This window comes from Acromyrmex echinatior, chromosome 10 (assembly GCF_024713525.1).
Source record: "Acromyrmex echinatior isolate Ae372 chromosome 10, ASM2471352v2, whole genome shotgun sequence".
Lineage (NCBI taxonomy): Eukaryota > Metazoa > Arthropoda > Insecta > Hymenoptera > Formicidae > Acromyrmex > Acromyrmex echinatior.
The window spans coordinates 787,179-809,347 of NC_141861.1; the positions used below are offsets into that span (position 1 = coordinate 787,179).

Here is a 22,169-nt window from a genome sequence, read left to right on the forward strand (position 1 = left end):
AGAATTTATAATTGGCAACGCTGTTTCAAACAAATTCAAGAATTAAATGACCGTTTTTCACAGCGAGTATGTAGTACGAACAAGTATGCGAAAATAAACGTTTTATTTGAGTATTTTGTATCTATCTACTTTTTTTGTGTTAATCATTTGATTGCCTTCTCGGTGACACACACGTGCACCCTTTTAACGAAGAGAAGATTTTTTTTAACGGAACTAACAAGGTATGTTTTCGAACGAAGGCAATCTGTAAACAATTTTCTTCAAATTGAATTAAACTTAAAAATTTATTTGTTACCCAAATTTTTGTAACGGTATTGAATTATTATATATTTTGTACACGTAAGTTATAATAGATTAATTCGTGTTTTTATAAAATGATGATAGGCATGTGATATGTTCCTTGTATTATTGTATTATTGAAACACATTTTATTTATTTTCAAGCATGAAAATTTGTTTTTTTTTTAAGTATGTAATATAATAAAATTTAGATCGGTTTTAGAATTAATTTTGGACGTGCATGTATATGGTGTATATGAATAACGGTCTAAAATATTTTATATTCTTAAATTTTCTAATATTTTATAGTGTTATTTATATTTGTATAAGTTATATTGTCAGAATTGTTAAATTAAAGAAATTTATAAGATTATGACTCTTAAGATTGTTTTGTATGTCACAGTCAAAGTATTAATTCATTAAATGTATAGCCTTAATAATCAATGTATACACATCTTAATTTGATAAAAATGTATTCTCTGTGAACTTTTACTAGTAAATGCATATATTGTTATGTCTAATTTAAAAAAGATGTCTTGATTTAAATGAATACTTCTAATAGCAAATGTATTCATTGGAGCTACATATCTGTAGCCACATGTACATTTTATTAAATCTTTTCCTTATTATGGATAAATTTATAATATACTAAAAATAATAAAAAATTAGACAGAATATCTCTAGGCAAGATAGGATGTATCATAAATAAATTTATTAGGAATAACAGGCATTTTATATTTAATTGATATTTTTACTGAAATCTTACATAAATACAATAACATTTATTAAATTTTATGATATACTTATATATATATATATAAAATGTAATGTACATATTATATAAAATTATATAATTATATGTAATACATACATATACTACATATATTAGGTGTTGGAATTAATTCGTAGCGTTTTACAAGTGATGGGAAGTACTTTCATTAATGTATTTTTTAATGCTCATGTGAAATAAATAACATTCTTTCATTAAAAACGCTACGAATTAATTCCAACACCTAATAACATATTTATATATCTTGTTAAATTAATACAGATGGAGAATACACTGGATTCAATTTATCCATCACATAATCCAGAAGAAGAAATGTCGTATTTATTTGGCAGAGATCCAAGTATTTTGGCATATAGTCAAAGACCTTTTCCCTCAAAAGACACAAAAAAGAATTTGCTTTCTTTATATGAAGTAGAGGAAGTTAACTCTACCAATGAAAATACATCTGAACGTTCAGAGTCACAAACATTACAAACTATTAAAGTATACCTTAGACTTAAACCATTCCCAAAGAAACTGAAGTTAACAGAAGAACAGCAAGAAGCATATAAAATCACAAATTCTATGACATTGCTTACAAAAGTCCCGGTACTGGATAATAATGGAAGTACCAAACAGTCCAAAAGTGAGATTGTATGTCGAAGATTCACCTTTTCACAAACATTTGGACCAGAGACTACTCAGTTGGAGTTATTCGAGCAAACGGTACAGCAGTTAATGGTTGATTTTTTAGCTGGACAAAATTGCACTATAATGACATATGGTAAGAAATATTCTACATTATATGGTATTTAAAAAGAATTAAAAGTTTTCAGAATTAACGTATTTATTTAGATAAGCAAAATAATTTATAAGCAGATGTGTTAAAATTAATATTTATTGAGGTATTGACAATTGTTCATATTACTTCTATAATCAACTTTTCAAAAAACTATGTTTTTCCAATTATCTTCTACGCATTCGAATCATCTATGAGATAGGCAACTGGTCATGCAAAAATATTGAAAATGACATCTGACAATATTAGTTGACAAAAATAATGCAAAAAGAACAAATCACGGAATAATATTGTCAGATGTCACACGCAATGCTGCTTATCTCGCGAGAGGTCCAAACAAAGAGTTGGACATGCATCAAAAGTTCTTTGATTAAAATTGATTCTCTTAGGTTACATTCGAAAATATTATACTCGAGTGCCTCCATATATTGTTTTATCCTTGTTGCTTACCCTTAAACAATAAGAAACTTTATTTTTTTTTTCTTCATTGATCTCGCTGAGGATGACCTCAAGAGGTGGTTGAAACATTCGAGTGTAAAATATAGCCAGTCAAAAATATAATTTATATATACATATAATCAATGATTATGCATTAAGTACCACATGAACTTTTATTTTCTTAATTTCCTACATTATTTAAACAATAAGATAATAGATGGAAACACTCGGGGAACGCAACCTTATGAGACATTATGATCTCCGCTTGTCTCATGAGTCTTGAAACACTCTGTATATACATATATTATTTTTTTGTATGTGTATGTATCGCTCTAATGCGTGCACGTGCACACACAAGCACACATGTACACGCTTGCACACAAATACATGTATACTGCACTTGTATATACAAACAGAATATTTAGTAACAATTATTTAATTTTGTAGGTACTACAAATTCAGGAAAATCATACACATTGCAAGGGACCACTACTTCACCTGGACTTATACCACGAGCACTGGAGTTTGTGTTTAACAATATCACAACAAGACCAAATCCATTTTATAAACCTTTACATTATAGCGATGTAATTAATCTTAATGCACTTGAACGTGCACAGGAACTTGAAGCGAAAACTAAATTGCTAACATTCAGTTCCATGGAGAAACATCAGTATATGAATACTTACAAACAAATGCAAAAATTGCTGCAAGAGGAATCAATTCGCCCTAGCCAATGCTATGATGCTCATTATTCAGTTTGGGTTTCATTTGCAGAAATCTATAATGAAATCGTGTATGATTTATTATCAAGTGAATGTCAGAAAAAAAGAATGCCCTTAAAATTAGGAGCGGATTCTAATGGCAGAGCATTTATCAAAGGTTTAAAGACTGTTTATGTTAATTCAGCAGCAGAAGCTTACCAGATTTTGATGGCAGGGCAATATAATTTAAAAGTAGCAGCAACAGCGTTAAATGCAAAAAGTTCAAGGTCTCATTGTATATTTACAATTATATTATTAAAATATTATGCAGAAAATTTACCTGATACAGTTGAAGTGAGCACGTATGTATTTTTCTCTTTTTTCTTTCTAATATTTTATATGAATTTATATATGACATATTCTCTATTAGTATTTATTTTTCTTAATAAAATATCAAAATTTAGTAATTACGTATTTTTGTTATATATAATTATGAAGAAGCTAAGATTTATTACATCAATTTCTTTAAATCATAATACTAATATTATTTTGATATTTCAATAGGTTTTCCTTTTGCGATTTAGCGGGCTCGGAACGTTTGAAGAAAACATTAAATATAGGAGATAGATTGAAAGAAGCACAAAATATTAACACAAGTTTATTAGTATTAGGCAGATGCTTAAAATCCATTCACGAGGGACAATTAACTAGAACGAAAACAGATACAGTGGGACCATTCAGAGAATCTAAATTAACTAGATTATTCCAACGAGCTCTATCAGGAAAGGAGCATCTAGCTTTGATAGTTAATGTCAATCCTCTACCTAATCTTTATGTAGAGACTCAAAATGTTTTAAATTTCGCTGCTATTGCAAAAAGAATTGTTATAGAAAGAAAGAAACGAATACAGAAGAAATCGAAATCAAGATTTTCGCAAATAGTCACACAAAGTATACAGACGGTGACTGATTGGGATAGTACAGAATTGGGAACAGCGGATTGGCAACCTACAAATAGTGTGAAGGATGATGATTCGGAAGAATACATTACTTCAGAAGAATACATGGATCTTGCAAATGAAAATGAAAAATTGAAAAAGGAGATTGCTCTTTTAAAGAATTCAGCTTTAATTCAAGATTTTCAAAGCCGACAAGAGATGGCCGAAAAATATATTATGATGATAAACGAGCTTGAAATTGATTGGAAACAACGTATAAATGATGTTGAGACCCAACACGAAGATGCACTCGAATGGACTGTGAAGCAAGTTGAAGAATTTTACAAGGGAAAGTTAAATCAATTGCATAAGAAGAAAAGAAGACGTAGCGAATGCACTGATGATAGAAATGAAGATGATGATGATGCTGATGATATTAATATAACTATTAAAGAATTAATTAAAGAAAATACACACTTGAGAGAGAAGAATGACACTTTAAAGAAAACATTAACTGAACTGAAAGTAACAAACGAAACTTTAATTGTAGAAAAAAACAAAACTTCTTTCGAGTTAGGACTCTCGAAGGAGGACTTAAAAATTGCAAAAAATCTTCTAGAAGCTGCTCAAGAAGATATTTGCTCTACTCAAGATGGTAAAGTTTATATAAAGGAAGTGACATCACAATTGCTTATTAAAGACGAACAAATCAAAAAGCTCAAAGAAATTCTCAATGAAGCGAAAGAAGAGTACATTGCAATTACGTATGATTTGAACAAGAAAGAACTTTGCATTGATGAACAAGCAAAAGTTATAATAGAAAATGAAGAAAAAATTGAAGATTTAGAATTACATCTTGAAGATGTTAATGTTTGCTTGACGGAGAAAACGAGAATAGTAGAACTTCTAGAAGAGAGACTTGAACATCAAAATGAAAATAAAATTTTACAATTACAAGAAGAAATCAATAAATTGAAAGATGAAAAATTAGCGTTAATTGAGTCTTATGAAGAAAAATTGAACTCCAAAACATCTATTAAAAATGAATATCAAGAGATTATTATAAAAGAACTAATTACTGATAATTTATCAGAAGATTCAAATATGAACGTAAAAGAAGATATGAAAACAAAAATAGAAAATGCAAAAGTATCTATTAATGAAATTAAAGAAACTAATTCAAATAATTTGAATTCCACAGAAAAGATACTTTCTAAACACATATTAGTGGATACATGTTGTCAAGTAAATATAACAAATGATGAGGATTATAATGACGTTAAAAACAAGTTGGAAGAAAGTACTCAGCCTGCTGTAACAATAACAACATCAAAAGATGTTCAAACTAGTAGTAAAATGGTTTTGTTAAAAGAAGAAGCTGTTCAGACTGATGAAATTCTGGATAACAGTCAAGTTAATAAATCAGAATTGAATGCATTGATGCAAATTAATGATGTTCACATACAATACGAACAGAAATGCTCGCAAGTTAAGGAGTTAACTAAAGAACTAGACGATATGAAAAGGACATTGCAGATTTTAAGAGAGGAAAATTGTTCAAATAAAACTATCATAGAGGAATATAAGAATTCTACGGAGGAACTTAAGAAACAATTAACACTCGCTGTGGAAGAGAAACAAAAGATAGAAGAGATTCTGCAAAACACCGACATGGCTTACAAACAAAAAATTGCAAGCTACGAATGTAAAATCGATCAATTAGAAAAGAATCTTTCAATTGCAAAAGATGATACTCAACAATATTTGGAGAAACTGAAAACTGCTGAGAAAGAATTAGATAACTATATGTTAAAGTGTAAAGAAGAAAAAGAGATAAATGTATGCAAATCAGACGAACTTGTTTCAGTAAAAGAAGAAGATAATAATACAAATAACATCAGTATAAATCAGTTAGATGAATATGTAGAAAAGATATCGCAATTGGAAAATAATCTGAAAACTATAGAGAAACTAAAATGTGATATCGATCAATTAAATAAAAATTTGGAAACGTGTCAAATAGAGAAGAACTATATACAAGAAACACTTGACGAGAATAATAAGAAATTGTTAAAACTTGAAAGTCAGTTGGAAGAAACGACTCTCAAGGAACAGGAAAAAGATACTGAGATCACAACTCTACAAAAGGAATTGAAATGTATGATTCAGAAAATTGAGAATACTGAGAGGACCGACAATGTGATGGAAGCAGAATTGAAATGTGCTATAAATGAATTGACGCAGACGAAAGAAACGCTTTTTGAGAAAGAGCAATATATAAAAGAGTTGAAAATACATTTGGAAAATTTCGAGAAAAATGCGAAGATATTTGATTTACTCGAACAGAATGCGAAAGATTGGCAGATTGAGAATGAACGATTACGAAATACAAACAATGACCTAAGAATTAGTTTAACACAGAAAGAACACGAGATGGACGCATTCATGAAGAATCGAGATGAAACAGTAACTAAGTACGAAACTCTTGTTAAAAATCAGCAGGAAGATTTGGACATGCAGAAGAGGGAGGTGATGAGATATCAGGAATTATTCCGTCGGCAATTCACGCCAACACCGAATAAGGATGATTACAAAAAGTTGCAGAATCGTATAGAAGTGCTCCAAGATAGATTACAGAAATACGAAGTTAATACAAAGGTCAAAAACATTTACGATAGCACATCGGAGGAAGAAATTTCGGCTCGTCAGACCAAACGACGAGGAAAGAAGACTGCTTCATCTGTCAAACAAGAAAATATACCGGTTATCGAATTGTCTGGATCCGAATCGAAGCGCAGTACGAGAAATACTACTTTACCACCGCCGGCGGAAATGTCGACCGAGAAAAGACGTACTCGTAGAAAGAAACTGTTCCTTGAGAATGATTCATTTGCGGATGTTGAACCTACTGCAACGCTTTTACCAACTCGAAATTTACGGAATCGGAAGAAATGAGGAAAATATATAAGATATTGTAAATACTTTATATATCAAGGAAATCTAACAATCTCTTGCATACTGCTGTGATGATCGACGAGTGATATTTAATGAAAGCTCTGCTTTTTCGCATCTGATGATGTAAAACAGAACTTTCATTGAATGTTGCTCATCGCTTATCACGTCCAATGTTCAGTAAGCATAAAAGATCAGAGTACAAATGAAAAACATAGGAACATGTAAATCACGAAGCGAATACCGTTTTTCGTGTGATATTTATCAAAGTGTCTTACATACATATACTTAATTACATTTTATTTTAATAAAAAAAAATTAAAAATACTGTTTATTTTTAAAAATCGCATTTTTCTCTCTCTAAATATTACGCATTTTATATAAAAAATGTATTATATATTACTATTAATAATATTGAAGTGATTTACATATAAGACTTGTAATTTTTAGACTGTGTGAAAAAATAATTAATAGTATAAAAATAATAAATAGTATAATTATTCGTTTTATATCAATGCTGTATAATTTAAAAGTTGATTAAAATTCTTTTGTATACTTGCGGATTATCCTTGTATACTAATTGCTTGTATGTATATTTGCTATACTTTGTTATACATACAAAAAAACGACAGCCAATCAGAATTCGTGCTGGTAATCGCTGATTTTGTCTTTCTGTACAGCACAAGTTTTGATTGGCTGCTAACTTTTCTACTTTTTGCTTTTCTGTCGAGATCTGGGGATGGATTCTGTATCTTCAAATAAGGGGATCGATTCTGTATCTTGAAATGAGGTGAAAATTATAAAAGTGAGCGAATTTACTAGAATACTGATTATTTCATTGGTCAACCTCTAGTAAATTTGCTCGCTTTTGTAATTTTCACCTTATTTGAAGATATAGGTTGATTATGTATCTTTAAATAAGGTGAAAATTACAAAAGTGAGCAAATTCATTAAAGTATTCATAATTTAATTGGTTAATACCTAGTAATTTTTGCTCACTTTTGTAATTTTCACCTCCTTTCAAAATCCATAATCGATCCTAAGGTGAAAATTATAAAAGCGAGCAAATTTACTAGGTGTTGACCAATGAAATAATCAGTATTCTAATAAATTCGCTCACTTTTATAACTCACTTCATTTCGAGACAGAATCGATCCCCTGAACTCACTTTAAAACTTAACAAATCGGAACAGAAAGTTTTTGACTAGACTGTGATTAGCTAATTCTTAAGCTGGAAACACAATGAAAAACACAGGCAATAGGAAATAAATTTCAATCTATCAGAAACATGTATACTAGAACACTTTCTGATAGGTTGAAATCTCTTATTCCCTGTTCCTATTGCCTGTGCTTTTCATTATGTTTTCGGTTTTATGTTTACGGTACGTCTTGTGGCTAATATTGTATTATAGAAGGTATTTGCTCCAACTTTAAAGGATGCTATTTCATTTGTTCGTTTTTATCATACGACAAATGTGTACGAACAGAGAGGTCTTCGGATATCTTTATCCCATAGCCAATCAATAGGAAAAATTTGTCGTACGACAAAAACGCACAAATAAAATATCACCCTAGGTCGGATTTACACCTTAACGGAAAAGCGAAAGCCAATCAGAACTCGCGGAAAGATAGAAGCAGACAAGCCGAATGTACTGCCTACTACTACTGCGAGTTTCGATTGGCTTCCGCTTTCCGCTTTTCCGTTTAGGTGTGAACCCAGCCTAATACCCGTATTCATAGTCAGACTTTTGCCCGTATTCATAGACTTTGTATTTAAGGCTTCCTTAAATTTATCTTTAGATGCTCAGCAGCCAATGAAATAATTCATATAAGATCTGATTATGAATACGAGTATAGGCTGACGTCCCGTGAGTGGAAATTTATAGCGGAACGGAACAGCGAGACCAATCATAATCACAGAAAAAAAAGCAGAGTAACAACTGCAGAGTTGTGATTGGTTGCGCTGTTCCGCTCCATGGAACGGTCAGCATAAGGCCAGTATAAATGCTCCTTAAATCTGATTGCCCATGCACTAGTACGCCCTCATGATTGCAAACGCGAAAGCAACGGGTCGATTTTCCGTACATCAACCGAGATTACTCGAATACTAGCAGATATTAGTGATATTGGATACTGTCAGCATTCTCAGCTGACGCACTAAAGAGTAATAATATATTATCGAAAATGGTAAAAGAATGTACATCTTTAATTATATCGACGTGTGCTACGACAAACGTATCTATGGTATTGTGTGTGCATGTTTTGTGTTTTTCTTTTAGTCATTTGGCGAAAAAATAGCATCGATCATGCAGAGGCCTGGACAAGACCCTGTTGCCAAGGACGATGTGCCTTGGTGGATGAAATACGCCGGTCGCGGACTTGGTACCGTAGGCAGCATAAGTAAGCGATACTGTACAGTTTGCAGTTTTTCTTCCTTTTGTACATACATCGTGCGTTATTTCGATCTCTCTTTCTCTCTCTCTCTCTCTCTCTCTCTCTCTCTCTCTCTTTCTCTCTCGCGCGCGCGCTCGTACATGTGTACCTGCACTCATGTTAAAAACCATTACTTATTTAATCATCCAATTCACAACCATAAAATCATCTTTTTATCTTTTTATCTGACAGCCGGTCAATAGCGTTTGCTTCTTTTTACCCTTTCGTATAGATTTACAATTATTGCTGCACTAGAATTTCTTTTCTCATTTCTGTCAAATTTCAAACATATATTTATTTCACATTTTAAATATATAGAGAATATACTAGTTCAATTATTTACAAAATATATGTGTATGTTGATTTATACATATACAATTTTATGTGCAATCCGAATAATTGGATCAGTCAAGGATAGATTTTGAAAGTATGTGCTACAAGTTCTATTTATCAATAGAATGTCATCAAAAATATAATAGAATATAATAATAGATTGATTTCAGAAACTGAACTGATAATTTAACATTTTGTAACTTTTTAAATAATTTATTTCCTTTACTTGTTAAAAAAATATTCTGTTTGATTTCTGCCAATCTATTATTAGGTTATAGGCTCTGCCAGTGAAACATATGTTTAATACAGAACAAATAGATTTGTTGTATATTAACATTCTGTTGATCTATTGTCATATTATAGGTATTTTTCTTATAGTGATTCTATAATGAGTAATCAGTAGTCTTAGAAGTTAGCTGCTAGCTGACTATGGATAGTATTCATGGTCGGTTCTTATTTTAAGACTGTTTTAAATAATGTCTTAAGATGCTAATGCAGCTCTCTAATTGGTTCATGACATTTTAAGACTGTACTTAAGTCCTAAATATAAGATCCAACTATGAATACTGGTCTATGACTCACCAACTATCCTTCAGACTTGCTTCTGATTCACTGACTATAGACTACGATTTATTATAGAATTAGCACTGGAAATTATAAGGATCTCAGTCCTTAAGACAGTCGTAATTGAGTTATGAGTCGTAGTCATAGGTCAATCCATAATGTTTTGATCAACTTGTAACTACAATTTATATTCCATACTTAGTTACAGTATTTACTTAAATAAATTTACTAATACTACTGGGAACTATAAGATACCAATATTTCATATATTGTAAGATAAGACTTTTTAAGTCTCTTGATTGGCTACAGGATAAACAAATTCTTTTAACATGCTTAACAAGTTTGTGAAATATTAGGCTAAGGGCCTAAGCACAAAGATGACTGTAACTGATAATGAATTGTAGAACGTAAGTCAGTTGTAGATTGACCAAATATGTACCATAATATTGTGCGTTAATATCCTAATATTAGATCGGTTATATTCAATTTGGGCAGTACTGTTACAGTATAAGCACTATTCTGTCCTTATCATGCATTTACATGAAAAAAGGAAAATAGAAGCTTACAGCATAAGTGCCCAAATTAAAAAGGCAACAAAAGTTAACTATGATTTCAAGCTATAAGTTTTCTCAATTTAAAATGTAATTTATGCAAAGATTGCCTTGTTTATTTTTTTGCAGTTGCAATTTTTCTCGGAGCATGGAATTGTGCGTCGATACTTTTTGGCCAGATTGATTGCTTAATTAGCGGTATGTGGCAAATGATAGCAGGTTTTCTGGTTGTTATGATCGAAGCGCCTTGCTGCTGTTTGTTTATCGATTTTGTACAAAATTTAAGCGATTGGGTGGAGAAGAAACCCTATTGGAATAGAGCAGCTGTTTATTGTTTGTAAGTTTAATTTTATATCTTTTATAGTTTATAATATATCTAGTAAATGTAAAACTCATATACTTTTCTGTGTACAGTCATGGACAGAACGGTTGTAATACTTTTTTTCTATGGGTTTCTGCCTTGCTTATAGAATAAGTAAGAAGCAATCAGTCAGTGTGCAAGCTACATTTTGAAACTCATCGAATAAAAAGTATTGCAACTAGTCTGTCCATGACTGTACAGTCCTTGGCCATATTATTAGATGCATCATAATTGTTACAATTTATTGACTTGCCATGATTCATATTTTATTGATTAATATTGAGATTTATGATTATGATCCATCTATCATTGTTGTAATTGAAATATATAAAGAAAATGGTTATGTATAATATAATGGATGCATTTAATTTAATCCATTTGTCGCTTAAATATCCACAATTAAAAGATGAACTTGTTAATAATTGTGTAGAAGTGACTATAAAGGCAACGCATGTGTTTTCTGTTTTTATTATAAACATTTCGTTAATTTTTATTTATTTATGTTGGCGAACTTTAATTTAAACATTACATATAATATTATTAGACTTATGTGCAAGAAACTATCAAAAAATATATGTGCTAATAATGCAACCAAGGACTGTATTACGATACATTAAATTATGTCATATCTATTGATTTAGAATAGCATTGCCAGCAGTCTTCCTATGTCCAGGAATGAGTAGTATATTTGGCAGTGGTTTAATATTTACAACGGGTATAATTTATGGCTTGATGTCTTTGGGCAAAAAGTAAGTACAATTTGTTCGAATTTACAAGAGATCATCTATAAAGTAATCAAATTACTTTATTGACAAAAAAAAAAGAAAATGTTTAAGTCAATTAGAAGTGCAGAAATTTAAAAATATGATTGATATAATTTATATTTAATCATTAATGTAATAACCTTTTGTCAACAAAATCAATTTTATTTGATTGTAGAAAACTGTCAAATTAAATTGATGCAAGAATATATCAAAAGCATTGCAATCAGTATTGTTACTTTACATAAAACTGATTGTACTTTTTCCTATTTTCTAATTACTTTGGTAATTGGTCTAACTTTTAATAATTCCTCGTTTTTATGAACATCAGTGTAATAATTAAACTGATGCATATAAAAAACAATATGTACTTTTCATTAAATTTTAATGGAAAGTGCATATTGTAAGATTACGTGATCCAATAGTAATTTTAGATAAACTTTTTAGATAAAGTTATTAATATGTTCAAATTACAAGAAAGATTTATATTATTTCATTATTATTGAAATTATAATTTTAAAATATGTGTTATGAACTAATTATCTATTTATCATTTATTTCTCTTTTCGATCACTTGTCATGTAATCTTACATTCAGATGTAACATCGCTTTTAATATAAAACTATACAACGCTTTTTTCCCTGCCTTTTGATGTGTACGTTTTTTGCTTTGAGGTGGAAGAGCAATTTTTATATTGTGTTTGTGTTTTTGATGTTAGCTTGCTTTGGTTTGTAAAGAAATATTTTTACAAGATAATTTTACGAAAAATTTTATTTATACAAGAAAAAAGGTTAGAATTGCCAGAAATATTTAAAAATATTTAGAACTTTATGTCAGATGAAAAAAAGGAACGACTTGAAAAAATTAATGGTTTATTTCTAATTGTATGTAACGGTCATCACAATATAACTCTTCATAGAATTAATGTAAAACATGCGTGATGTAAAGTAATTTTATCTTGTTCTCGATATGATCTCTTTACAAAATGTTTACTAATTTGTAACATAATAACAGAGGATCCAGGCCCGACCCAGCAGGAATGACGTCGGGCGTGGGTTCCCCACAAGGTACAGTGCCTCCTACTGCAGATCACCATACTACTCTCATGGAAGATCCTGATGTCTGGAGGCCTACGTAAATCATCAAACATTCATTGCATCACTTCACTAACCAGGCAATAATATACAAGATTTAATGTTACTATAAAATCTAAGTACAATGCTTTGCTACCATTCCCTTTTCGATACACACTTTTTATTCTTTATTGTATGGCCCACAACACTTAGCAACTCGATATTTTGGAAATTATTTTGTCAATTTTAAAGATTTAGTTCTTAAATTGGATTTGAAGGACTTTCAAATGAGTTGATTTCAATTGGAACTCCCATTTTTATTGCATATTATAGTTTACCTCGAAAACTTTTCAAAACACTATAACAAAATATTTTCATTGAATACTTTTCAAGTTATAAGGCTTGAAAGTTACAATACCGATGACATTTGCATTACAAGATGTCCGATTGACGCAAACCTTTTGAATGTTGTTCAGGATCATAACCTGGATAACATTTGTCAAGATCACATTTTACAGATCAAATCACATTGTTCTGTAAAATGTTTTATTTCTAAGATATATGTTTGTCACACTTTAATTAATTTACTCTGAATATCGCAAGTAAATTTGAGGGTAAATTCGAGCAGAAATTGGCTTCTTGTAGAAATCCATAGCCTATCACATATAAAATGATATAAGCTGCATAAGCATAGCACAAAATCGCTGAACTAATGAATATCAATATAAATCAATATGATGTCTTAATGTCGAAATCCCATTGGTCCAACGACTTTGTGTTTATACAGCTTATATTATTTTGTATGTGATGGCTGCTATACTGCTATGTTATGCTTTTGATAGCAAGTGTATACTAACATTATAAATTATGTATGTAAGACATTGTGAACTTAACGTGTGACATGATTGTGTCTTCTTGATAAGTTGTAGATGGGAAACAGTGTACACGTATGGCGCAATGAGTTAAAAATAATAAATGTAGATTTACATTTATTTATACTACGTACTTGAAAAAAAGTATTTCTGAAAAAATTAATATAATTGTTTACATTTTAGAGCGCCTTTTGGCGAAATGAGAACAACAGCAATGGATATTCAAGCTCCATCATCGAGCATGCGGTCCGTACTAGTTGAAAATACTCAGCCAATTGGTGTTAGCAATCCAACTAGTACTCCAGCTAGTATTGTTTGATTAGGAATTATAATTGGGTGAGCAATCTAACATTTTTGTTTTGTGCGAATTGTAAGCGATAATTAATCGTTTAAATGATTAATAGCTCGAATAAATGAATGAACTTCATTTTATCTCAGCTTTATCATTGATACAAATTGTGTAATTCAAATGTTCTAATAACTTCACAAGACATTTATTACTTTTAAGAATAATTGAATACAAATCGTATTAGATATGTAAATTCAAATGTGTTATGATCTGAGAAAGGAAAAATTTCTTAAACTTTAATATTACATGGAATTTTTTTATTTTAATCTGTTTTTATTTAATACTTGAGATACATTCGTAAGAGTTGTATGCGTTTGTTATATCCTATGTTTGTATGAAATGTGTATGTAAAATGGAGTGGGACATATTTTGAAGACATATAGAAAAGAATTTGTGTTATTCATTTTAATAATGCCAAAGTCAAAGACTGTCATAGAAAATGATGTTGTTCTATGGGTCTAGCTTTCGTAGGCCCATTTATCCATTATATGTCATGAAACGTTAACAAATGTAACAATAGAAAATTATAGATGATGTAACATGTTTTGAAGTATATAATATTAAAATTTTATTTTGCAAGCAATTAGTTAAGTAGGTTCAAAAAGAGAAACTAAATAATACTTCCGCGATAATTTCGCATTTGAATTATAAAACGCATTGTTTTCAGAATGTCATATTAGAAGCGAGAAAGTCATTAGTTTGATATACTTTTTATGTATAATATTATAGATAAGTTTCTCCTCTGCCAAATAAACTATACATGCATAAAATTTAATTATGTTTTAAAATAACACTATTTGTATACATATATTTATGTGACATTCTAATTTTTATTACAGCGCCGTAAAATTAATTATATAATAAATTGATAAAGCCATAAATATACGTACGCAGAGTGAGTTACTTCAATGTTTATTTTCACTAATTGTAATCTAAGAATCTGAAATATTCTATTTCATTTTTCTTTACTATCATTTTATTTTTTGATGTTAAAATATAATGTGTTAATAATGAAAAAAGCCACATGTATATATATATATATATATATATATATATATATATATATATATATATTGATAAATTAATCTATCTTATCGTGCGATATGGCAGAGGGATCTAATAATCTTCATTACTGGCATGTTTTCACATATCAACAAATTTTATACAATCATGAATATATTCCATACTTACTGATTATGTCATTTTTGTTGTATTAAATTTTAATAAAAGAGAGAAGCTTTTTCATCTTTTTTTCTTAATATTAAGTTAAAATCGACTGAAAGCGATTAAGTTTCTCTGAAAAAATAGGTTCCAAGAATTCTTAGATATTTATATGAATTATGACTGTGACATATCTTGTATATATGCATATTTTCTTTTCAACCTACTACATTTTTAATAGTCTATTTAAATAATTGAAAATACATATTTTGTAAGTATAATTTTAAACTATACAAATGTTAGAAATTATGAGCAAGGCATTTAGGGCACTTAGTAAACCTAAGTATAACTCTCTGATTTCTTTCAAATTTAGCATAAGTGGAACTGTGAGCAATATTTTATCCATGTCTTTTTATTTTGACCCATAAGTGGTTTTAAGGATTACTATTCTTTTAATTTTCACTTTCTTATTAGCTTTGAACAGAATAAAATCTTACAAATGTTTGAATACAAGATATGTATAATCAGAATTGAAAGACATATGGGTAAAATATTTTTCATAGTTCTATATTTATATCAAATTTGGAAGAACACGGAAGTTATACTTGGATAAATTTACTTGTTAGTCATATGAATTTGGTATTATTCTATATACAAGTGTTTTCTGAATTAATGATGTTAGATTAAAAGAGAGTGCCAAAAATATTTGTTTATCATCGCAGTCATTCTGCATTAGCAAATTTTTATATATATGCCGATATTATATAAATTTTTTCGTATACATTTCTTTTGTATCCTAAATATTTAAATTTGTATTACAAGTTGTTTTTCCACTTGTCCCACACATTCCTGTATGTTACTTAACTTATTTAAGAAAAAGATGTAAGATGTTATGTCGTTTGACTTTTACTTGATAAATGATTTATAATAATTTATATTTAGAGAAATGATTGCTCATAATAAAATAAATTCTTGTGATTAATGCAGTCACGTGTGTGATTCCACACAACTCGAAAGAATGTATATGTCTGGCGTGTCATTTAATTATACAAGATATCCCACTTTTATAGAACAAACCGTTAAAATGACAAAAATTTTTTAAGTAAATTAAAATCTAATATTAAATTTTAATACAAAAACATCAATAGTTTTTAAATTATAAGCAATTCAAAATGAATGTTTTCCTGAGAGATTAGAAAAATAGGATAGTTTTCATTTTCATTTAATTCCAAGTGAATGGTCATTAGAAATGTTTAAGTCAAAATTTCAATCGCTGTACGTATATCGACTAAAAAAATATTTGATATTTTCATTTATTATTCCATATTTTTTATTGAAAAAAAAAATTAATAGAGTTCATTAAATATTTATCATTAATTATTAATCCTACAAGATTCTTAGTTTAATATTAATCTGTTCAATGATGATCATCTGTATTCAATGAGATATTTTTAAAGATTAAAGTTACTAGTGGAATATCCTGTATATATGTATGTATATACATTCGCTGAGTATTTTTAACTTGAATTTTCAAGATTAATCAGTATATATTAGAATAATCGAATGTAATAGCCTCGCAATTAACGAGTATAGTATGGAGAGCAAAAATGTTCCAGCTATGATGTAATAGTAAAATTGTATCTTGTACCAAGTTTTTTCGTTTACAAAACTAATTTTTTCTTCTAGGAATTGATCGGATAATCGGCTGTTAAAGTAGAAAAACTTAATGCAAATGCAATCATGTTCAATCACTATACACTCGAGCAGAATAAAGATTTTTGCTCTCCATTATGTAACAATTGAATGATATATGTGATTATTATTCTACAGTTGCTATATTTTCTGACAAAAGCTAATAATTATGTTGTTTAAATAAATATAGCTCATTTAAAATATAGAAAACAATGTTCTCTGTGCGAATAAAAATTTAAGATATTACATAGTAATGTATGTATTGATTTAATTCAACTGACTTTATATATTTATGATAAATGCTCCTTTTCCATATATAAACTTCATACAAAAATTTGTACTATGAGAGTGAGAGAGAGAGAGAGAGAGAGAGAGAGAGAGAGAGAAGAGGGACAGGACGATTATATTAGAAAGCTATTCTCCTTTTTTTAGTAATGCACAGTGAGCCAAGAGACTAGAAAAACTGGCTAAAAGCTTACAGTATTGAAAGAAAAAGTATACGTATGTACATGTAATCATTATTGAGACATGTTAATGTACATTCGTGAACACAGAACAAAGATTGCGACATTTTTTTTCGATAGTTTTCAGAATGTGTAAAAATTTTCAGAATACAATTCACTATTTGGACATGTAACAAGCAGTTATGGTAGTTATCAAAATCATACAAAATCGAAGTATATAAGATGAATTCAAGAATGTATCTTGTGCGACACGACGAAAATTTTTAAAATTAATTGGATACTGTAAGATTAAAATAAATATAAAAAATCAGATATACAATTTTAAGTAAATATGCTGATTGGGGGAGATTTCTCTCATGAATTTGACCTTAACATATGATATTGTCAAAGTCACATTAAGTGAAAAATAATAAATAATAGTAAAGAAAAGTAATAGTAAGTAATTATTTACTATAAATAAATGATTATTTATTATGTGTGAGTTTTACTGTCAAATTTTACTGAACGCGACCATTGAATTATAATAAAGCGGAAATCCATCCTAATCCATTCAGACTCCAGAAAAGAAGTAAAAAGAAATTTTTTAATCAAATTTGAATAATTATTTTCACTCTACATTCAAAAGATTTGCATTTTGAAGTTAATCTGATCGCAAATACAAATTAGTAAACTTGACAACTGTTCAATTATATTTTACCTTGCATTATTTTCACTTAAGTAGAATCGATTTCAATAAGTTGCTTCACTCTTTTCATTTTTTAATATTTTAATAAAATTCATTTTTAGTAATGCACAAATGACTACAAGATTGAAAACATAACTTAATTTTCTGGCGGCTGTGAAGACAATGTGATAATAATAGCACAGGCTGCACAGGTTCTTATTAATTATAAATTTCTCAATCATGAAAAAACCATACGAATCGAACATGTGAACATATTTGACGCCCCATCAGAAAATAATGTTTTTAAGTCTTGCAGTTGGCAATATTTAATCGGCCGTCGAAATGGTCAAAGTTGAGAGTGAGAGCGGCCCAAGATATCTAACCTCCTTTATTCTTGAAAAGAAACATAAACAAAAACTAGGGAAATACTATAATATACATTACGTGTATACGTAAATGTATTCCCGACTCTTGTCGAATCTTTGCGAACGATTTTTATATCGTGTTTCAAACAGTGTTAGATATTCGAATATTAAAACATTAAGTCATGTTGCGAATAAAAATGAGGAAAAGCAAAAAGTGGAAATTGTCTCCACGAAATTTCCCGATTATGAAGTGATCTATATGTTTCCTTTTGTCAAACAAGCTTGTGGTCTAAATGTTGTAAAATACCGATTTACTATATTTGCTGGAGTAGCCACACCAGTAATCATTGGACTTCACTTGGCCAACTTCTTACCCTTTGACGTAACTAGTACATCAATAGCAGCTGGTAAAATAGAAACATTTTAAATTTTTTTCAAGTAAAATTGATTTATATAAATAAATATTTTCTCTTTTCATTCATAGGAGTTCTAATAACAATGTGGCTACATACTCTTGGATTTTTATGCAACAATCTCATAGGATGTGTATATTTGAAATTGGATGAAAAAAAAGTGATATTATCTTATATAAATTATTGGGGAAAGAGGATAGACTTGAAAGTTTTTTTCAATGAAATTTATCCCATGTCAGATAACTCGATTAGTATTACTGATCCTTTATATAAAAAGATAACACTGACTTCACAAACAGAGATTTTAAAAATAAATATGAAGTTTGGACGAATAATCGATGTTGACAAATTTAGATGTATTCTGGGAATGGCTTAACAATTTTGTTAAATTTGTATAAAGTATTTCTATAAAGCATTATTATATTTCAAAACTAATTTATTCATATATATAGAACCTATTTTATAGCAAATTCGATTACTTTAATTACTCTAGATTGAATACTAAAAGTTGCTATATATGAAATTAATGAAATCAAATGTAAAACATATAAATATTTTAACAACTGAATGCTCAGTAATGATATTGTCACTTATTTTTAACAAAATATATTATTTCGTCGTTGAAAGTTGATTATGGGCTGATTTTATCATCTCTAATCAGTTTGAATATTTCTTGTTAAATAGAATTAACAAGTCACAGTTGATACTTAATAGACCAATCAAGGCTAATCGTAAATGGTAAAATTGATCATATATTATCTTGCTGCATTTGATGCTCAGAAACAATAAAAGGAATAAGGAGCAAACGATAACAAATTTTAATCAGAAATGAGAATATGAGGTCTCTGACAGGTTGAAATCTGTTATTTCTTGTTTCTTATTTTTTTCATTGTATTCGAACCTTAATGTATACTAGTCTAGTGCGAGTGATTAAATTTATTATTATCTACATCCATCTGAAGTGTGCATAAGCCCGATTAGCTTGGCATTTCTTGTGTAATTCTTGCTTCCATTTAACTGCACGACCCTGAGACAATAGATATCATTGTAATAGATTGTCATTGTACAGGATGTATACTAAAAAATTTTAAGGGATAATTCTTCATATAAATTTAAGAAAACTTGATCATATATCAGAAATGACTTTCAAACATATACAAAGTTTTATAAAAATAACCTGGAATGGTTTTCGAAATTTTTTCAACTTTGACACTCTGTATCTTTGAAACTAAATCGTTTTAGATATATAGTTTTCGTCTTAAATTTGGATGAAGAATCATCACTTGAAATCTTTTAGTATACTTAATATATACCCTATATAGTATACATATAGCATATTATGTGCATCACAATGTAGAAATTATTTTATATTTATATTAATACATAAATTGTGCACCTGATTCTGAAAAGCTGCTACTAATTCCTTGGCTAATATATCATAAAATCTCAAATGGGACTCTTTTTCATTTGCAGCTTGAATTAACCATAACATAGATTTATGCTGTGCCTTTAGAGGTGTAATAGGAATAGGAACCTAAAAGATTGATTTTACCTTATCAGTTGTTACATAATTAATATATTTAACAATATACACTGCTAAAAATTGATATTATAACACTAAAAGTAGACATTTAATTAGAACGAAACTATTTTATTTCTTATAGAAACTGTATAAACAAATGATTAAAGTTTTAGAAATCCATTTTTAGTATTAATTTGCGAGAGATACAATATGTGATATCCACAGTTTTGAAGATAGTACTTATAGTTTCAGTCTCACAGCTTTGTGAACATATAGAATGATCTTGGAATAGAGATAAAAATTTGTGCAATAAATCTTTTAAAACTTTAATCATTTGTTCACATCTCTAACATACTTATAGATTGTTATCTCAAAATAATATTTCTTTCTTGATGTTCTAATTTCAATTTCTAGTACATTACCTGATATGTGATTCCTCCTTTTGAACAACATGTTAATTGTAAAATTGGTGTACAATTATCGACAGCACGGTGGAAAATTACAAATGGATCCAATTCAATTTCAGCTTTTGCTTCACTCGTCGTTGCTTTATGATAACGCTCCAGCTGTATTCTTTTGACACCTTCGAAAGTTTTCATTACCAATGTTGTCACTAATTTCTTATTTCCGTTCTTCATAAGAGTATTAATAAATTTTCTAAACATGATTGAAGGATGTTACAAAATGGTTAAAAAAGTCTGCATTAAGAAGAAGCTAAAATTAGAACAGTTTCTTACAGCACTCTTTTATCATAAAATTCGGAGCATGTATCAGAGACTAATGCTGGTTTCACTTGCTCATGTATAATTTTCTTTGCTTCATCGCTTTGAAATAGAATTTCTTGTTCTTCTTTATTATATACCGGGCTAATATAATGGGATGGGAAAACGCTGTATCCTCTTTTAAGACTCGTGAAATAATATCTAAAATTATTTATACTTCTATAAATGTATAAAAATTGTAAGTATACAACAGAACAATTAAAATAATTGTCAAAAAGAAAGATCATAATCTATTTATAAAAATTATTTATTTTGTCTCACCTTGCCAATCCATAATTATTTAATAATTTTGTAGACGATGTAACAAATAAACATAAATTAACCATTCTTCTAATAGCGATTGTTTGTAACATGAGATGTAAAATCTGGTTTTTATTTTTCCACCATGATATTAATATAGTGTGATACCAGGAGATTGATTCTATATCTTGAAATGAAGTGAAAATTATAAAAGTGAGTAAATTTACTAGAATATTGATTATTTTATTGGTCAACACCTAGTAACTTTGCTCACTTTTGTAATTTTCACCTTGTTTGAAGATACAGATCCCCAAAGAGAAACTTTCAGAGGGCAGTAGTGCGCTGGGCCATTTTTTGCGGTTAGGAAAAAGACTCTCTCTGTGATTTCTCTATTCTGCTAATTGCTTCTCTGTGTGCCTGTTTCCTCGAAATTTCTTATGGCCGCAGCACAGACTTTTGCATAACGCATAAAAGAATCAACATTCTTCTTTTCTGTAAGAAGCATTCTGCAATAAGCCATTAGCCATAAATCAGAAGTTAGAAGCTGGAAATTGACCAATCACAGTCGTCAATTTTTAGCTTTTAACTTTTGATTTATGACTAATAACTTATTGTAGAAGGCCCATATTAGCCGCAGCATAACGTATAATATATAATGCATAAGGGAATCAACGAAATTTTTCTTTTCCATG

General features: G+C 29.1%; 4 protein-coding genes and 2 long non-coding RNA genes across 8 annotated transcripts; 3 read left to right on the forward strand and 3 right to left on the reverse strand.

Annotated features, from left to right (window-relative positions):
* Positions 1–5: 5 nt before the first annotated feature.
* On the forward strand, positions 6–7,386 carry LOC105148536 (uncharacterized). Its single transcript, XM_011060328.2, has 4 exons — positions 6–221; positions 1,330–1,831; positions 2,732–3,350; positions 3,553–7,386. The coding sequence occupies exons 2-4, from the start codon at positions 1,330–1,332 to the stop codon at positions 6,878–6,880; spliced, it is 4,449 nt and encodes a 1,482-aa protein (XP_011058630.2). The 5' UTR covers positions 6–221; the 3' UTR covers positions 6,881–7,386.
* Positions 1,659–3,558, reverse strand: LOC147908193 (uncharacterized). The gene is made up of 3 exons (XR_015546361.1): positions 3,329–3,558; positions 2,974–3,065; positions 1,659–1,816 (listed from the first exon to the last, which is right to left on the reverse strand). It is a non-coding gene; the product is annotated as an uncharacterized LOC147908193 (long non-coding RNA).
* A 1,512-nt stretch (positions 7,387–8,898) lies between the features above and the next one.
* Positions 8,899–17,281, forward strand: fwe (calcium channel flower). 2 transcript variants are annotated; one of them, XM_011059737.2, is made up of 6 exons: positions 8,899–9,064; positions 9,157–9,277; positions 10,888–11,095; positions 11,761–11,868; positions 12,895–13,054; positions 14,009–14,149. In XM_011059737.2, exons 1-5 carry the CDS (start codon positions 9,062–9,064, stop codon positions 13,016–13,018), a joined length of 564 nt encoding a protein of 187 aa, XP_011058039.2. In that variant the 5' UTR covers positions 8,899–9,061; the 3' UTR covers positions 13,019–13,054; positions 14,009–14,149. The 2 variants fall into 2 exon arrangements, with proteins under 2 accessions (XP_011058039.2, XP_011058029.1); XM_011059727.2 differs by lacking the exon at positions 12,895–13,054 and having other exon boundaries at positions 14,009–17,281.
* Positions 12,637–18,457, reverse strand: LOC105148167 (uncharacterized). Its single transcript, XR_846400.2, has 2 exons — positions 18,189–18,457; positions 12,637–13,010 (listed from the first exon to the last, which is right to left on the reverse strand). It is a non-coding gene; the product is annotated as an uncharacterized LOC105148167 (long non-coding RNA).
* Positions 18,458–18,470: 13 nt separating this feature from the next.
* LOC147908194 (transmembrane protein 186-like) lies at positions 18,471–19,364 on the forward strand. The gene is made up of 2 exons (XM_087410075.1): positions 18,471–18,927; positions 19,005–19,364. The coding sequence occupies exons 1-2, from the start codon at positions 18,612–18,614 to the stop codon at positions 19,307–19,309; spliced, it is 621 nt and encodes a 206-aa protein (XP_087266201.1). The 5' UTR covers positions 18,471–18,611; the 3' UTR covers positions 19,310–19,364.
* On the reverse strand, positions 19,169–21,689 carry mRpS7 (mitochondrial ribosomal protein S7). 2 transcript variants are annotated; one of them, XM_087410074.1, is made up of 5 exons: positions 21,499–21,689; positions 21,193–21,378; positions 20,878–21,112; positions 20,330–20,467; positions 19,169–19,960 (listed from the first exon to the last, which is right to left on the reverse strand). In XM_087410074.1, the coding sequence occupies exons 1-5, from the start codon at positions 21,588–21,590 to the stop codon at positions 19,880–19,882; spliced, it is 732 nt and encodes a 243-aa protein (XP_087266200.1). In that variant the 5' UTR covers positions 21,591–21,689; the 3' UTR covers positions 19,169–19,879. The 2 variants fall into 2 exon arrangements, with proteins under 2 accessions (XP_087266200.1, XP_011057997.1); XM_011059695.2 differs by having other exon boundaries at positions 21,193–21,396; positions 21,499–21,664.
* Positions 21,690–22,169: the final 480 nt, after the last annotated feature.

What these genes read in the sequence shown, in the direction of transcription:
- LOC105148536 (XM_011060328.2), top strand. Translation starts at nt 1,330, where the DNA reads ATGGAGAATACACTGGATTCAATTTATCCATCACATAATCCAGAAGAA. An exon ending in TTGCACTATAATGACATATG is followed by an intron (nt 1,832 to 2,731) that starts GTAAGAAATATT and finishes TTAATTTTGTAG; the next exon opens with GTACTACAAATTCAGGAAAA. An exon ending in GATACAGTTGAAGTGAGCAC is followed by an intron (nt 3,351 to 3,552) that starts GTATGTATTTTT and finishes ATATTTCAATAG; the next exon opens with GTTTTCCTTTTGCGATTTAG.
- LOC147908194 (XM_087410075.1), top strand. Translation starts at nt 18,612, where the DNA reads ATGTATTCCCGACTCTTGTCGAATCTTTGCGAACGATTTTTATATCGT. An exon ending in TAGTACATCAATAGCAGCTG is followed by an intron (nt 18,928 to 19,004) that starts GTAAAATAGAAA and finishes TTTCATTCATAG; the next exon opens with GAGTTCTAATAACAATGTGG.
- fwe (XM_011059727.2), top strand. An exon ending in AGAGCAGCTGTTTATTGTTT is followed by an intron (nt 11,096 to 11,760) that starts GTAAGTTTAATT and finishes CTATTGATTTAG; the next exon opens with AATAGCATTGCCAGCAGTCT. An exon ending in TTGATGTCTTTGGGCAAAAA is followed by an intron (nt 11,869 to 14,008) that starts GTAAGTACAATT and finishes TTTACATTTTAG; the next exon opens with AGCGCCTTTTGGCGAAATGA.
- mRpS7 (XM_011059695.2), bottom strand. Translation starts at nt 21,590, where the DNA reads ATGTTACAAACAATCGCTATTAGAAGAATGGTTAATTTATGTTTATTT. An exon ending in TTTTATGATAAAAGAGTGCT is followed by an intron (nt 21,113 to 21,192) that starts GTAAGAAACTGT and finishes AATCATGTTTAG; the next exon opens with AAAATTTATTAATACTCTTA. An exon ending in TAGCAGCTTTTCAGAATCAG is followed by an intron (nt 19,961 to 20,329) that starts GTGCACAATTTA and finishes CTATTGTCTCAG; the next exon opens with GGTCGTGCAGTTAAATGGAA.